Raw genomic sequence first — 15,827 nt, 5'->3', positions numbered from 1 at the left:
TAAAATACCGCAATTATAAGCCATCGATATGACATATATATTTATCAAAATTCGTATAAACGTGATCGTTGCCATGACAAATAAATAAAACGTTTAGTCGTAGCCTTTGCCGTCAGCTTTCGACACTTTTGGGACTAACAACAAAATTTCTGGCCTTCAGTTTTATTTCTGCGATCGACCAGTCTGGTCACATTATTAATATATAGAGAATGTCATATTCGAGCCGTGGGTATTTGCTGTCACATTGATTTGGCTGCGGCTAATTGTGGCTTATTCTTTAGGTGGCTTTGATTTTTTTCTGCCCTCGGGCGGTTGGTGTACTCCGAAGGATGATAAATATTTTCGTCGCAGCATTGAATGGGTGCCCATACGCAGCGCTGGTATCGGGCGATCCTTTGCCATAACTAACGGTGTCATCTATCCTCGTATCATCGGCATGTTGCCGCATTATGGCGGCCATGTGCCTGGCGAAATCTTTAAGGTGGGCCACACCTTTGGACGTTCCACAGTTGACGCTAAACGTTGGCTAGCCCTGCACCATGATTAAATATTGCTTGCCTTGCATCAAAATATACAAAAGTTAAAAGTCCGAAAATTTTCGCTTTAAACAGCACGTTACAAATTGCAAAGTATATAATAATAAAATTGTGTGTTTTAATTTAATTACGAGGCAATTGCAGTGGAAGTTAAAATGCCGCGTGCAACATGTAATGTGCATTGGCGCTGTATGTATTTATATCAGTGATATTTTGACCGCTTAGCTCTTTTAATTACTTAAATATGAATTTCTGGTTTCCGCCTGCTGAATTGCAAACAAGTTTAGAGTAACTTTGATATCAAACTATTTGACTTTAATTTACAATCTAATACTATTCAGCGGCTTTGGCTTAGCATTTAAAAATGCCGCCTCGCTGCTGGCGGCCAGTGCTGCCACATCGCATGCCTGCACAACGGCCACACTGGCGCTATGTTTTGGTTCTGGCGATTTCACCATTACGCAGCTTTTTCCCAAGACAAACATGACTTTCACTCGCAATTTGTTATATTCGCGTCTGAGTTCGTTAAATAAATACAGTCGTAATGTAAATACAAGTGCAATTAGAATTCAAAGTGTGCAACAGGTGACGGCAAAGAAACGGATATGTATTGTAGGCGCTGGTCCAGCCGGTTTCTATGCAGCGCAATATTTACTCAAACAGCTAAGCGACTGCATCGTGGACATCGTTGAGAAGCTGCCAGTGCCTTTTGGATTGGTGCGGTAAGGGGGGAGAATTAAACTAGTTGCTTGTGCTGTTGCCGCTCTTGGCATTGTCGTCCAGCCCAAAGATTGGTCCAACCACTGAACGAAAGATGCCATTGAAATAGGCTGAGCAAAAAGGCTCGTGAGAGGGAGAGAAAGAGAGGAACTACACTTGTTGCTACTTACAGCCCACTTGGTCGAAGCTCCATATGGGGCCCGGTGCACCCGCCACAAGTAATAGCTGGCAGAGTAATATTACTAGGCCGAATACAATCAAAGCGGGAGTAGTCCACATCTTCAAGAATCGAGAGACAATCGCGTTTTGTGCGGCCAACTGACTGGGACGTTTATATTTAATGGCTGTTGCATGTGGATAACACGCTGACACTTAACGACTAATGACAATTGCCATTATGCAAATTGACATTCCAGCTTTGGTGTTGCGCCCGATCATCCGGAGGTCAAGAACGTCATCAATACGTTTACGAAAACTGCGGAAAATCCGCGTTTACGTTTCTTTGGCAACGTTAGCCTTGGCCAGGATGTCAGCCTGCAGGAGTTGCGGCAACGCTACCACGCTGTCCTGCTCACCTACGGCGCAGATCAGGATCGTGAGCTGCAGCTACAAAACGAGGAGCAGAAACACGTTATATCCGCTCGCAAATTTGTGGCTTGGTACAATGGCTTACCCGGAGCGGAGCAACTGCAGCCGGATCTAAGCGGGCGCGACGTTACGATTGTGGGACAGGGTAATGTGGCGGTGGATGTGGCACGCATGCTGCTCAGTCCAATAGACAAACTGAAGGTAATTAGGTATAAATATATGTTATTATTTTTTATTTTAGTTAACCTTCTTTTTCTCTCTCCACAGGAAACAGATACCACGGAATATGCACTGGAAGCTCTGGCGCGAAGTCAAGTGAAGCGGGTGCATCTCGTGGGACGTCGTGGACCTCTGCAAGCTGCCTTTACGATAAAAGAGCTGCGCGAAATGCTCAAGTTGCCCAATGTAACGACTAATTGGCGAGCAGCGGACTTTGCAGGTACGAGCTACAAGTATAAAATAAGTATAAAATCTAGCTAAATTCTTCTATTTGCTCTGCAGGAATAGCCGAGCAGGTGGAACAGTTGCAACGACCAAGGCGACGTCTAACCGAACTAATGCTCAAGAGTTTGAGCGAGCAAAGCAAAAGCAATGCGACAGCTGCAGATGGCAAGCAATTCCTGCCCATCTTTCTGAGGGCACCGAAAGCCATCTCTGCCAAGGAAATGGAATTTGCTGTCACGCAGCTGCAGGAGAACGCGGCAGTGGCTACGAATGCAACGGAATGCCTGCCAGCTGATCTTATCTTGCGCAGCATTGGTTACAAGTCCAGCTGTGCAGATCCGGCCATTAATTTCGATCCCCAACGTGGCCATGTACGCCATGAGCAGGGGCGCGTGCTGAGGGAAGGCGATGGGAACAGTGTGGAGCCAGGCCTATACGTGGCTGGCTGGCTGGGAACTGGACCCACGGGCGTCATCTTAACCACTATGAATGGCGCTTTTGCGGTAGCTAAAACCATCTGCGATGACATAGCAGCGAATGCTTTCGACACGGCTTCAACAAAACCTGGTTTTGACGTGGCCAACAAGCGGATTGTCACCTGGGAAGGTTGGCTCAGGATTGACCAAAAGGAATGCGAGGCGGGAAAGGCCAAGGGCAAACTTCGAGAGAAGATTGTGGATGTTGAGCAAATGCTACGCATTGCAGGCGTCTGAACAAGTTTGATGGAGCTTGAACCAGCACGGCGGCTGTTTTAGTTGTCATATATAATGACATATAATAATATTTATGTAAATTTGTATATTAGTATTTTTACAACAAAAATTTATGTTATAGTTCAATTACTCTAAGTAAACAAAGTACATTTCCAAATTTGCAGTTAGAATAATTTTATTTGAGAAAAATGGACAACAGCATGACTCCAGAGCCGCACTTGGTGCCAGGGTGAGAGCGATTAACTATCGCCACTAGTTCCACACATACAACTATCATCCCTAACTATACAACATATACATATCTACACTATACAACGAAAGGTCTGTGCAACAGGCTGCTCTTTCACTCGCTCTCAGAGCCATGGGCCTAATTCTGCGATCGAGCGAGATAGCCGCTCTCTGTTTACCGTTGCCAGTAACGCTGAAGTGTTACTCTCGTTTTAACGTAAATATGTACGAATGTACATATGTAGAATGTTAAACAACGGCTGATTTCTCTCTTCATCTTAAATTGCGTTCTGTAATATACAAACATACATATGTATGTCTGAGCATATGAGTTAGTGTATTTTTGTATACTCTTCCCATATAAATAAATACAAATGATTAGCTTCAAAAATATCAATGTATGTATAGAGTTGCTTGCTGAAATTGCTTCTCTCTTCCTATTCTCTTTACAGTTATACCGGGCACTGTCCTGAGAATCGTGATCGAGTGGGCAAGACCTACGGCAGACAGACGCACACGCTGCTTATCGATCCCTGCAGTAATCATGCACCTGAGCTAATTCTGGCGCCTATTGATGCCAAGCCCGATAATAAGGATTATCCTACACAAAGTGAGCTGAAGATTCTGCACGATCGCAAGGAGTTTGTTGACCCCGTGTATCAGCATCCCATCATACCGGGCTATGCGGGGTTCGTGCCCAACATGTTCAAGCAGACGGGCAAACGCTATGTAGCCGCTGCCACAGCGGGCGTCGCTCAACACGAGACGCTGATGCAGCTCTACCGTTGCGAGAGGCGTACTTTGCGTCACCGAGATTTGCTGGAGAGTGGAAGAGGATTGTTCGAGCACAAATGGAATGAGCGATTGGTTAGCATTTTTCTCTTCATCTTTTACGGTTGTTTATAACATCTGTTCCTCTTGTAGTTACCTCAATCGACCTATCGTGCACCGTTGTTGCCCGTTACGCGCGTCTGCAAGGGCAACAAGGACGAAAAATGTCCACCGACAACGGAGAAGCTATGCTACAGCAAATTCACTACGCCCCACTTTCTGGATGATGATGATGCCGATAAGTTCATCATCAATGGCTATGCTGCTCATATACCGATGGCCATGACACGTTTCGGTGAGCCGAGTAAGGTACTCACCCACAATGCCCTGTGCAGCTTCTCCGACTACATGTACAAAAAGAAGCGCGATAGCTGGTGCTGCGGTCAAGATTTGACAACGCCAGCTATCAAGTGCCCACCAGTTGGGCACTTTATCATTTACCATAACAATCATGGCATGCATCCGACCTATGCCGGTCACGTGCCTGGCCATAATTACAAATTTGGACGTTCGTTTGAGAAGACAACATATCATGCGAAACGCTGGTTGGAGGTTCACCAGGATCTCACGGTTCTACCCGAGATCGCCAAATTGGATCTCGAATATTAAACATATCTGTAATCGCAGACAATTTGTGTTGTGCTTGGCTCTGCTGAATGTGTGTGAATATTTAAAAAAAAAATAATACAAAATAAAATAAAAATACAGTAAACAAATTTAAATTTATGTGGTGATTAAATTTTAGATTAATGGCGGCTTTTGTGACTTTTTAGTATTTTAGTCGTTATCTAGTTTGGTCCCACTGGCTTGTGTAAACTAATCTATCGATGTCGTGTATCGATACGACAACAACATCGCTGCTCTCGTTTCTACGTCGTTGCAGTTGATTAAAATAAGTTTTCATTGAATCGGCATGTTTAATATGCTTAAATCGTTGTCAATAACATGATTAATAAGTGTTCAGTGCCTCTAGTGCTTGGCAAAAATGTAAATGCTTAAGTTTTCATAGCAAAACACATGAAAAATTCCATGAACGCCAACCGAAAAAATCTCTTCCGAATTGAACAAATTCAAACTAACACATAGTGCCGCACTGTTCACACCGGAGCGCTGTTATAGTACCGCAGTGAGTGCAAGTGAACCAAACAGTCGTATACCAAGATAACATACATTTGTGTACCTACCTCTCTTCAAGTGGTGAGTTGAATGCCGATTACTGCACCCTGCACGCAATTGTAGTGCGCGGCATATAAGTGCAGCGCTTGCTTGTCAGTGGAAAATCAACATGTCTTTCGGGACTTATGCGTGTGGGAGCTAATTTCCACGAGTTTCCGTTATCACCATGCGATAACAGTGTGCCTAGCGTGTAATGAAAAGTGAGCAAAGTGCTTATATATTGAGGAGAAACAGTATGCAGGTAATAGTTGTGTCGGTGCGATCCTACCACAACTTGTTTATTAAAAGCGAACAAACGAATAAAAATAAAAACAAAAAAATACATATGTAATTTGTTGTTGAAGGTGAGATTCAACGAATGCGTGTTGAGTTGGGAGAGCGCTCAAGAATGAGAACGTATAGAGAATTAGGAAAAACCGCCAAAATGGGTTGAGTTTGTTTTGCATCGATTTTCCGGCCGCTAAAAAATGGATGCACGTATTTACCTATTACTAATTTGAATTTTCAGAAAATCCGTGCTGAAATGAGTGAAACGACGGATAAAGCCACGGACTCGACGGCCACAAATGATGTCGCAAAAAGTGAAGAGCAGCAAGTGAAAGCGGCTGACATAAAAGAATCCAAAGATAACAATGCAGATGCGACACCCATGGACACGGATGCGGATGCTGATGCGGATAATGTGCAGGCACAAAGCGAGCAATGCTTAAGCGTGAAGCCTATTAATTCTTCAGTAACCACAGTGGATATCAATACGTTAACGCCGTCGACACCCTCACAGACGCCGCCACAGCTGCTGGCAGCTGAAACAAGTGCAACAACAACAACATCGGCAGCTTCAAGTGGGGCGACATCTGCAACAGCCATACCAGAGAATATATTATCGCCGCCCAAGTCGGAAACACAAACGGATGAAACGAATACGGCCACATCGACCTCTTGCTCTCCAGCCTCAGAGGGTCAGAGGTCGCCAATAGCAGAAGCCGAACTACAGCAGCAACCAGATAAGCCAGCACCAAAAGCTGAGGAACCGGAAAAGGCAACCACAGTTAATGGCACCATACCAAAGTCGGGCAAACCGCTGGTAACGGCGCTCAATAAGAAACTAAACAAGTCAGCCACCACATCGCCTCGAGCCTCACGTGCGCGCAAGCCGAAAGCTCTGCCCATGTACGAAAGCGAAATCAGTGACCATAAAGTTGGTATTAAGCTGTGCATTAAGAAATCGGATGCAGCTGCTGGCGGGACAGAGCTGCCAGCTGCAGGTGCAATAGCAACTCCAGTAGCACCTTCACCGAGATCAGCAGCGTCAACAGCCAAACCTGCACGTAAACGGGTACGTAAGCCGAAGCAACAGGATAGCGACGAGAGCGAATACGAACCACGTAAAAAGAAGGCCGGCGGTGGCAGTAGCAATAACAGCGAGCGTCAAAAGCGAATAGCAAATGCGGCAGCTACAGAGGCAGATGCCGAGCCAGTTGAGCAGAGTCCCTGGGGCCATGACTTGCCCGAAGAAGTGCTCTTTCGTGTAAGACCATAGAAAAGTGACAAGTTATACAATTAATAATAATATTTGTTTTTTAATCCTGCAGATCTTTGAACATGTTGTCGATAAGGAGGGTTGCTTGCCTACGCTCTTTCGCCTCGGGCGCGTCTGCTCGTTATGGAGACAGGTTTCGCTTAGGCCCACACTGTGGCGCACAATGGACTTGACCACCTGGATCAAGGAGAAATATCGGACGGAGCTCAAACTAAAATGGTTTGTGGATAATCGATGCAGTGCGTGCACTGAACTTAATGTTTGTAAGTATTTTGCTGAGTGGTATCAATAATAAACAATTATTAATTGTTTATGTGAATTGCAGCCAATTGGAAAATATCGGATATCAATTGTTTTCTGGTCAAGTTGTCGAATGGGTGTCCTAATCTGACGGGCATTACGTTATCTGGCTGGAAGGGTTTCACATCGGATCATTTAACATATCTGGTTGATAATATGCAAAAGCTGCAACGCATAGACTTGAGCTCAATCAATGTAAAGAACATAACATATAATACGTTTCATATGGGACCCTTAATACTTCTATATATTCGTCTTGCAGGTCGAGATGAATGCTAGCAAGAGCGCCGTGGGCGTCAATTCGCTGTGCAATGCGTTGCAGACCATGGGCAGTCGCTTGACTCACCTTTACTTGGCACACAATCGTCTGGCGGGCATACCCAATATTGTCAGCGTTCTAGCGGTGCGTGAAAGAACTTTGTTAATGACAAATATTGTAGACTTAAAATGAATGTTTTCGGTTTATGAGTTATCAAAGTGGCTGAATCACTTAGGCAACTCAGCAGCGTGTTTCGAATGCAGTCTTAGCCATAGCTCTTAGTTGCTTTTAGTTTAGCTTTGTATAGTCAACTTCTAATGACATACATTCTAATCAATTAAATTACAGGCGCATTGTCCAAACTTGGAGCTCTTAGATCTCTCAAATGTGACCACTCAGGCTACATCGCACGGCGTGCTATACATAGAGAAGCTGCAACATGGATGTCAAAAGCTGAAGGTTCTACGCGTTACCAATTCACACATAACGCCGAGTACAGCCAGCATGCAGGAGATTGTATGTATCGAGTGATTACTGTACTCAGTCAATTTTTAAGTCAACTTGATTTACGTTGCAGATGGATTCGCCGGGTTTCCCGAATCTCGAGGAGCTTTCAGTGGCTGCGTTGACTGATGAATCTCGTATCATCAGTGATGACCATTTGCAGCGCATCTTGAAGAGTAGCTCCAAATTGAAGCTGCTCGACGTACGCAATTGCACACGACTAACACACGAGAGTTTGATACGTTTGCCAGCCTGGGACATTAAGCATTTATTTCTCTCGGGCTGCTCGGTGACACGTGATATGGGGTGGGTAGTCAGAACAAGATTCCCTTATAAAAGTATATTAATAATGTATGTATATTGTCCAGATCGGGTCTGGAACTCATTGCGTCAAAGTGGGCGCATAGTCTCATTGAACTTGATTTGGCCTGGGCAAACGTACAGCAGCCCATAGATAATGCCCTGCGTGCCCTGGCTGAAAAGGGCAAGGAATCGCCATTGGCGTAAGTTTTAGAATATTTAATATTGTATATAGGATTTTGGAATGACAATTCTATATTCTCTTATTACAGCCACTTGAATCTGTGCGGCTCTTCTGTATCCGAGGAGGCGGTTAAGGAAATACTCACGAATTGTGTGCACATGAGCTCAATTAATTTGGCGTCGTGTCGCGGCTTGCCACGCGGCGTTAAGCGCCTTATGCAGGGACCACAGGAGCTGCACGAACTGCGCGAGGTACTCGGCGTACAACTGAAAGTGCAGTAGAGACTATAACTAGAGTGTGCAACAATATCTCCTTCAATTGAAGTTGTGCATTATGTTACAATTAGGAAAAAGGACAGACAGAGAGAGATAGAGAGAGTGTGTAACGAAAGCGTTAGGTGTTTTGTGGTTTCTGTTTTCCACTATAATGCAATAGTCGAAAATCGCTTCGTATCTTCCAATTTCATGCTTCAATTTGTTTTCTAGGCCCGCGCACCTTTGTGTTTTGTAAATGCAATATATATGTATTCATTAATTAATTGATAACGAAAAGTGAAAAACTTATATATATATAAATAATACAGTGATGTTTAGATGATTTTTTTTACATATATATTTGAATATATATGTATATATATATATTGATTAGAGATCGTAGTTAAGACACTAAAGAATGACCACTGTATGTTTGTAAAGTATGTATGCATATTTAAAATTAAGTTTACAACTAATTTGTATGTTTTTTGCAATACAAAACAATTGAAAATTTATAAAAAAAAAAAAATCGTGAAGAAATAATGATTAACAATAAATAGTAGTCGTCAATTTGAATGTCACTAAGGCAATTTGTAGAACGTTTTAACCCTCAGATCAACATTGTAAATAAGTATATTGGCGCTTAAGTAAACTTATTTCTTGATTGAAATCGGACGATTTCATACACACACATACATATATTAAAAACAATTCAATTGTTAAGCATTATTAGTAGTTAAGAGAAGGCAATTAAAGGTACATTTAATTTTAAAATAAAAACAAATTTTAATATCCTGCGAATCAGTCTTGTCAATCAAAGATGTTGAATGATTCCGAAAATGTTTTTACTTTTACTATCCATCGAAATATTACAATTTTTTTTAAAGCTCCATTATTTTTTTCCAATTATTTTTGTATTTTATAATAAGATTTTTCGATATAAAAAAGTTGCTAAAAAAAATAAAACTAGAAACATGTATAAATATTAATATGAATTTTATAGTTTTATTTTCGCTAAACCAAATTTCATTCGCTACTTTCTATAGTCAAATTTAATATTGAAAAAGAAATAGAAAATTGTATTTGTGTATTACTTACAAAACTTTTATTTCGCTTATATATAATATTCCTGGAAAGTATTTAAAATCATAGTGCATTCATTTATTGTTTTTCACTTAATAATTTTTTATTGATGTTGCGACCGTAACTATTTTTGTAAATTATAAATTAAGAGCGTTTAAAAATCGGGCAAACACTTTACAAAAAACTAGTAGACAACATAAATCGCCTTTACCATGCACATATGGATATATATTAAATATTATACATCCATTGCCATTGCCCTCTAGTTCTTCTTTAGATTGTCCAGATCGCGAATGTAATCGGTGCCAATTTTAACGATGGCAGCACCAGAGCCGATGCCGGCGATCGTTGCCAGAAGTGCATTCTCCTTGGGCAAGGCAGACTTGATCAACGCCCAGGCGAGCACCGAACCCATGCTGAAGAGTGTGGCGCCTAGCAGGGCGTATGCTGCACGTTTGTTGTTCTTAATATCCTTCAAATGTGGCCGACCGTATATGTAGAAGGCGCTGCCGACGATTGCGGAAATTAGGAAAACATTTGTTAAATCCTTTTTCGGCAATAGTTTAGGTACAATCTGCGGATTCATCACGTTGACGCTGAGCGCTCCATAGCTCACGACTCCGTGCAATGGTATGTAATAGTTGAAAACGTTTTCTTTGGTGAAGGGCTTTAAGCCGACCTTCTCGCAAATAGTGCAGATGTCCTTATTTTGTGTGCTAGCCATTGTTTGTAATTTTTTGATATACAAATGCAGTAAAAAGTTGCTGCTCTCTTCAGTTATGTAAAGAACAGTGTTGTCGAATGTCGCAATTAAAATTAACTGTGCCGGTTTTTTTGTTCGTTTAAAGCTGTGTCAATTCTACATAAAACAATAGTCTATAATATAAATTTTTTATGTTTGTTTACAAAATGATTTGACTAAATATGCAATGTGAGTGGTAGTAATAATAGTAAAACTTTGCGAATGACCTGAAAGCCGGCACTTGAAAAACATGGTGGCAAGTTGCGATAGCATGTCCATGTCTGTCATATGAAATTCATATATTACATGCATATTAAAATTTCCCAATAAGTAGATGCAACTTTATTTTGCATTTAATAGTTGATTTAGTAATATTAAATATTAAATAGTTGCTGTAAATTTGTTCAAATTTGGAGTCATAGCGTTGCCACAATTGTATTTTTATTGCTATCAATTGCATTTTGATCCAATCATATCGATATAAATTCATCGTAAAAGAAATTATCGTTCATTGGCCGAAAAGCATATTAAAGTGTTGAGTTTTTATTTTACAGCTAGGATAAGAAATAAATTAATGCGCGTATTTAATGTGCAGCAGGAGACAACAAACACGTAAATATAACACAAAATACAGGCAACAACGACAGCTGAAGCTACGGCCGTGTAAGACATGTTGACGCACAAAACTTGCCAGGCACGAAAAAAAATGCAGGTGAGCTAATACGAATATCCCCAATAAGAAACACCGGGTCCCTAACAATGCAAAAGGTTAAGGAGTATTCCTTATTATTCATTTAATGACAAATTAATTCTGATTATAGGATATTGAGTTAGATTTGTATTAATATTCTCTTCCTTGCAGGTTTCCTTTGTCATACGAGACGCGGAAGAAAAACAGCATAGGAATGGCGTTAATGCTCTGCAACTGGATAGCAACAATGGCAAACTATATTCGGCTGGACGAGATGCGATAATACGTGTCTGGAATACACGCACCGAATCCAACGAGAAATATATACAATCAATGGAGCATCACAACGATTGGGTCAACGATATTGTGCTCTGCTGTAATGGCAGAAATTGTAAGAATGCAACCCCCAAGGCGAACGTTAACTAATGACTTATCTTTTTATGCAGTGATCAGTGCCAGCTGTGATACAACTGTTAAGGTATGGAATGCACACAAGGGCTTTTGTATGTCCACCTTGCGTACGCACCGAGACTACGTGCAGGCATTAGCCTATGCCAAGGATCGAGAGCAGGTGGCCAGTGCTGGTTTGGATAAGGCCATATTTTTATGGGATGTGAATACATTAACTGCTTTAACTGCCAGCAACAATACCGTTACAACCTCTAGTCTAACAGGCTCGAAGGACTCCATCTACAGCCTGGCCATGAATCCCTCCGGCACGGTCATTGTCAGCGGCTCCACCGAGAACATATTAAGAATCTGGGATCCACGAACCTGCATGCGCAGCATGAAGCTACGCGGTCATACTGAGAACGTGCGCTGCTTGGTTGTATCGCCCGATGGCAATCAAGTGGTCTCTGGTAGCTCCGATGGTACCATCAAAGTATGGAACTTGGGCCAACAGCGCTGCATACAGACGATTCATGTGCATAAGGAAGGCGTTTGGTCGCTGCTAATGAGCGAGAATTTCCAATATATTATCTCGGGAAGCAGGGATCGAAATATCATTGTGACGGAAATGCGTAATCCCAGCAATAAGATGCTCGTGTGCGAGGAGAAGGCGCCCGTGCTCAGTCTTGGATATAATATAGACAAAACTGGCGTGTGGGCAACCACCTGGAATTCTGATATACGCTGCTGGAAGCTGCCCATGTATGATCGTTGTGTGCTCAGCTCTGGCGGCATGGATGCCCAGTGGACGCTAGGTGGCACGGAATTGGCCTGCATTAAGGGCGGAGCTGCTATTAAGGAGTGTACTGTACTGAATGACAAGCGCCATATCATAACAAAAGACTCACAGGATCAGGTCGTGGTCTATGATGTATTGCGTGTTATCAAAAAAGAGGAACTGGGTGTGGTTGACTACGAGGAGGAGGTAAAGAAGCGGAACAAACAAGTCTACATTCCAAATTGGTTTACGGTTGACCTTAAAACTGGCGTACGTAGAATTATGTTAGCGTGATGCAATTGACTAACTACATTTTAATTTTACACAGATGCCTACGATAGTTTTAGGTCAGGAGGAGGTGGATTGCTTTGCTGCCTGGGTATCCATAGAGGCAGGATTGCCTGAATGTGATGATCCAACAACTGAGATAAAGGTATGGATATACATTATAATTGTATTTTCTATGTAAATATGAATATTTCCACAGATAAATTATGGAAAATTACTTTTGGAAGCCTTGCTCGAGTACTGGACGCCACCACATAGTATGCCGCCCAATGAAATGGAGCCCGACGTACGAGGCAATGGCTATTTTCAAGTGCCCAAACACACTCCTGTCATATTTAGGTAAACGAACACGAAGCACCTAAACTAATTAGTTAATTTATAAAAATGTATTGCTCTTGCAGTGAGGTTGGCGGCCGCACAGTGTGTCGCCTGTTGGTGCGAGATGCAGCTGGCGATAGTGAGAGCACGCTGCTGCATGAGACGGCGCCACAATGGGTGACAGACGTTGTGATCGAAAGGAATATACCCAAGTTCCTTAAAATACCCTTCTTCCTGCAGCCACATCCACAAATGACCAAACCAGAGCGTACCAAAAAGGTTAGTAAAATGAGCCCTTTAAGATGAACAGCTTTCACATTCTTCTATATTTGTTGATTAGGATCGTCTGGTGGCCAATGAGTTTATACAATGCCGCAAGGTGTGCGAGCATGTGCTTGAAAAGGTGCTCAATGCGGAAACAACGCCCAGCGCTGGCAATGCAAATAATTCTTTACAAAATAGTCAAAGCGATGCCAATTCTGAAGGCTCACAGCTGCCAGCAGAGGAACGCATTGAGCTGTGGTGTAACGATGTGGTAATTAGCTGCGCCGAAAATTAATGGGCATATGCTCACGCTATTCTCTCTTTGTTTCTTTGTATATAGATCGTTGATCCGAATATGGATTTGCGAACTGTGCGTCATTTTATTTGGAAGCAATCGACTGATTTAACATTTCAATATAAAACCAAGCAAAACTTTAACTTTGATGGTAAATAATGCATATCTGCAGTAGAACACACAAAGCACACACACACACATACACATACACACACACAAATACACAAACAGAGAGTATTTTTAATTTGTAACCTAATTATAGTTAAGACTTATATGTACATTCGTTCAATCCTAGGTTCAATCGGTGATAGCCTGGAGCGTGTGACTCGCAAATATTGAGCTACAAATTTCAGCTACCAGAGTTATTGTGCTTTAACTAAAGGCGTTGCTTTCCACAGACGCGTGTGATTTCTAACTTTCTAATCTGTTTGTTATTAAATGGGCCAAATTTGTCAAGTACGCCTGTTTTTAATCTGATGTGAATTGGATGAACATCAAAGTTTCAATTTGAGTTGAATTCACAGAAACCATTTGAAACGAATTCAAAGAAGTATATATTTATATATACAACATAGATCTTATATCGTACACCTTTATATCGTACTAAACCATTTGCATAAACAACACACATCTTATATATATATATATATATATATATATATATATATATATTCATAAAACCAGTTAGAGATCAATGCATATTATGTATATGTTGTATATGTCTTGCGCGACATTATTTAGTTGTTTACTTATTAAAATTACATAATATTTTAGCTCTAAGTATTCTGTTATATGATAAATTAAAGAAAAAAAAAAAACAAAACAATTCAATTGTAGAAAAAAAAAAAATTAAAAGTATGTATGCAAGCCAACTTGTACATTGTAAGTAAATCGAAGAAAAAAATTACAGAAAAATCGAATCAAAACATCACATTCTATTATTTGGTAAACAAGCCTGCCTTGAATCTTATTCGAGGAATCCTTTATATTAAATCACCGAATATTATACGCTACTAATAAGATGCGCTTAACTCTGATATAATTCCACATCCCACAGCCAGTTTAGCAACTGGTCATTCAGCGTCCAAGCTATTAATGGAGAGAAAATAACTGAGAATGTCAAAGAAAGAGGAGCAAAGCCGACCGGGGGTAAAGAAAGCTATGCGTATGAATGATATAAAGGTATGACTATATTATAATTATATTTTGTATGTATGTACACAGATAAATTATGGAAAACCTCTTTTGGAAGTCTTGCTTGATTATTGGACGACCCAGTGAGGTTGGCGGAATATACCCAAGATTCTTAAAATACCCTTCCTTCAATAATAATGATGAATTTTAAAAAAGAAGTTAATTTAATTCATTTTAAATAACCATTTGTCTATATTTTTGAAACAGAATCGTCTGGTGGCCAATGAGTTTATACAGTACCGCAAGAAAGTATATACATATATTTATAGGTCTTATATCAAACACCTCTTTATCAAAATACACAATTTTCATAAACTATTTGTTTAAAAAGCCAGTATGGCTTTTGCTACCCACTGCACTACTTAATATAGAATCTTAACATAATTGTATCCGTATATATGCGAGGAATCCTTTATCTTCGATTTATCATACGCAGTCTTCTCTGATGCGCCTGTCTGCAATAGGTATTGATAGTCCTTAGCAAGAGTAGCAACTGTTGCTTTAGTGTCGTGGGTATTAAATAGTTATTAATGAGAAGTTCTGGTGTATTGCATGTACGCTTAAGCCATCGTACAATTAGCCATAAGCAATTCTCCTTCAGAGTACGCATTGGAAAATGGATGAGCACCTGGCTGCGTGCATCACATAGTTCATCCGGCTGTTGGGGATTCCTTGGCACTCGTATGCGTATGGGATAAAATAACCGCTTCGATCGCACATGCATACGCTCGCCGGTGTAATAGTCACAAAAGAACCATATGTGTGTATTATATGTATTTACAGGCACGCCCTGATTCGGCTTTAGTGTTAGTTGTATGTTCTGGGTGTTCGGATCACTTGCCCAATATAAATCGAGAGTTCGATTTGTTGTGTTCACAAAAAGCACGTATACCTCGACTTCTTCCTGCGGCGGTACATTAAATAGTTCACCCCATTCCCCATTGTTCCGTGCCACCTGCAGTGTCATCTTGGACAGTTTTTATCATATGCTTTAACGTTTGTAAAAAATATTCAATTTCTTTAAAGCGTACAAGTGTTTTTATGTGTCTTCTTCTAAAATTACCATTCACAATGCACTTTCGCTAATTTCATTAGATTTTAACAAGTTGGCAGCTTCGACTGTTTGTTGACAAACTGCACGTAGACTGCTAGCAGTGTGCATACAATACTTGGTACTAATAGTCTGTGTGCGTGTGTGTGTGTGTGT

General features: G+C 41.1%; 8 protein-coding genes across 10 annotated transcripts; 5 read left to right on the top strand and 3 right to left on the bottom strand.

Moving 5' to 3' along the window:
• Positions 1-32: 32 nt before the first annotated feature.
• Positions 33-645, top strand: LOC108654272 (uncharacterized). The gene is made up of 2 exons (XM_018105449.3): positions 33-225; positions 282-645. The coding sequence occupies exons 1-2, from the start codon at positions 210-212 to the stop codon at positions 545-547; spliced, it is 282 nt and encodes a 93-aa protein (XP_017960938.1). The 5' UTR covers positions 33-209; the 3' UTR covers positions 548-645.
• Positions 646-877: 232 nt separating this feature from the next.
• dare (NADPH:adrenodoxin oxidoreductase, mitochondrial) lies at positions 878-3,001 on the top strand. Its single transcript, XM_018105435.3, has 4 exons — positions 878-1,258; positions 1,673-2,045; positions 2,112-2,283; positions 2,346-3,001. Exons 1-4 carry the CDS (start codon positions 1,020-1,022, stop codon positions 2,999-3,001), a joined length of 1,440 nt encoding a protein of 479 aa, XP_017960924.1. The 5' UTR covers positions 878-1,019.
• On the bottom strand, positions 1,025-1,586 carry LOC149090950 (uncharacterized). The gene is made up of 2 exons (XM_089262255.1): positions 1,427-1,586; positions 1,025-1,366 (listed from the first exon to the last, which is right to left on the bottom strand). The coding sequence occupies exons 1-2, from the start codon at positions 1,533-1,535 to the stop codon at positions 1,278-1,280; spliced, it is 198 nt and encodes a 65-aa protein (XP_089118381.1). The 5' UTR covers positions 1,536-1,586; the 3' UTR covers positions 1,025-1,277.
• Positions 3,002-3,094: 93 nt separating the features above from the next.
• On the top strand, positions 3,095-4,810 carry LOC108654266 (CIMIP2 protein CG18335). Its single transcript, XM_018105439.3, has 3 exons — positions 3,095-3,230; positions 3,682-4,096; positions 4,154-4,810. Exons 1-3 carry the CDS (start codon positions 3,190-3,192, stop codon positions 4,667-4,669), a joined length of 972 nt encoding a protein of 323 aa, XP_017960928.2. The 5' UTR covers positions 3,095-3,189; the 3' UTR covers positions 4,670-4,810.
• An 81-nt stretch (positions 4,811-4,891) lies between these two features.
• On the top strand, positions 4,892-9,374 carry Fbl6 (F-box and leucine-rich repeat protein 6). 3 transcript variants are annotated; one of them, XM_018105426.3, is made up of 9 exons: positions 4,892-5,257; positions 5,745-6,764; positions 6,829-7,039; positions 7,102-7,271; positions 7,339-7,479; positions 7,684-7,851; positions 7,913-8,145; positions 8,208-8,342; positions 8,412-9,374. In XM_018105426.3, exons 2-9 carry the CDS (start codon positions 5,760-5,762, stop codon positions 8,602-8,604), a joined length of 2,256 nt encoding a protein of 751 aa, XP_017960915.1. In that variant the 5' UTR covers positions 4,892-5,257; positions 5,745-5,759; the 3' UTR covers positions 8,605-9,374. The 3 variants fall into 3 exon arrangements, with proteins under 3 accessions (XP_017960915.1, XP_017960912.2, XP_089118374.1); XM_018105423.2 differs by lacking the exon at positions 4,892-5,257 and adding an exon at positions 5,290-5,477; XM_089262248.1 differs by lacking the exon at positions 4,892-5,257 and adding an exon at positions 5,569-5,664.
• A 363-nt stretch (positions 9,375-9,737) lies between these two features.
• On the bottom strand, positions 9,738-10,384 carry LOC108654269 (uncharacterized). Its single transcript, XM_018105442.3, has one exon. It carries the CDS (start codon positions 10,382-10,384, stop codon positions 9,923-9,925), a length of 462 nt encoding a protein of 153 aa, XP_017960931.1. The 3' UTR covers positions 9,738-9,922.
• Positions 10,385-10,456: 72 nt separating this feature from the next.
• LOC108654260 (WD repeat-containing protein 48 homolog) lies at positions 10,457-13,885 on the top strand. Its single transcript, XM_018105427.2, has 10 exons — positions 10,457-10,591; positions 10,957-11,114; positions 11,265-11,484; positions 11,540-12,531; positions 12,590-12,694; positions 12,749-12,888; positions 12,951-13,146; positions 13,208-13,402; positions 13,472-13,577; positions 13,722-13,885. Exons 2-10 carry the CDS (start codon positions 11,073-11,075, stop codon positions 13,763-13,765), a joined length of 2,040 nt encoding a protein of 679 aa, XP_017960916.1. The 5' UTR covers positions 10,457-10,591; positions 10,957-11,072; the 3' UTR covers positions 13,766-13,885.
• A 966-nt stretch (positions 13,886-14,851) lies between these two features.
• On the bottom strand, positions 14,852-15,716 carry Vhl (von Hippel-Lindau protein). Its single transcript, XM_018105441.3, has one exon. The coding sequence runs from the start codon at positions 15,585-15,587 to the stop codon at positions 15,033-15,035; it is 555 nt and encodes a 184-aa protein (XP_017960930.1). The 5' UTR covers positions 15,588-15,716; the 3' UTR covers positions 14,852-15,032.
• Positions 15,717-15,827: the final 111 nt, after the last annotated feature.

The sequence above is a fragment of the Drosophila navojoa genome, chromosome 5 (assembly GCF_054131105.1).
Source record: "Drosophila navojoa isolate 15081-1374.11 chromosome 5, UAZ_NAV_1.0, whole genome shotgun sequence".
NCBI lineage: Eukaryota > Metazoa > Arthropoda > Insecta > Diptera > Drosophilidae > Drosophila > Drosophila navojoa.
This window is presented reverse-complemented; position numbering and strand designations above follow the sequence as displayed.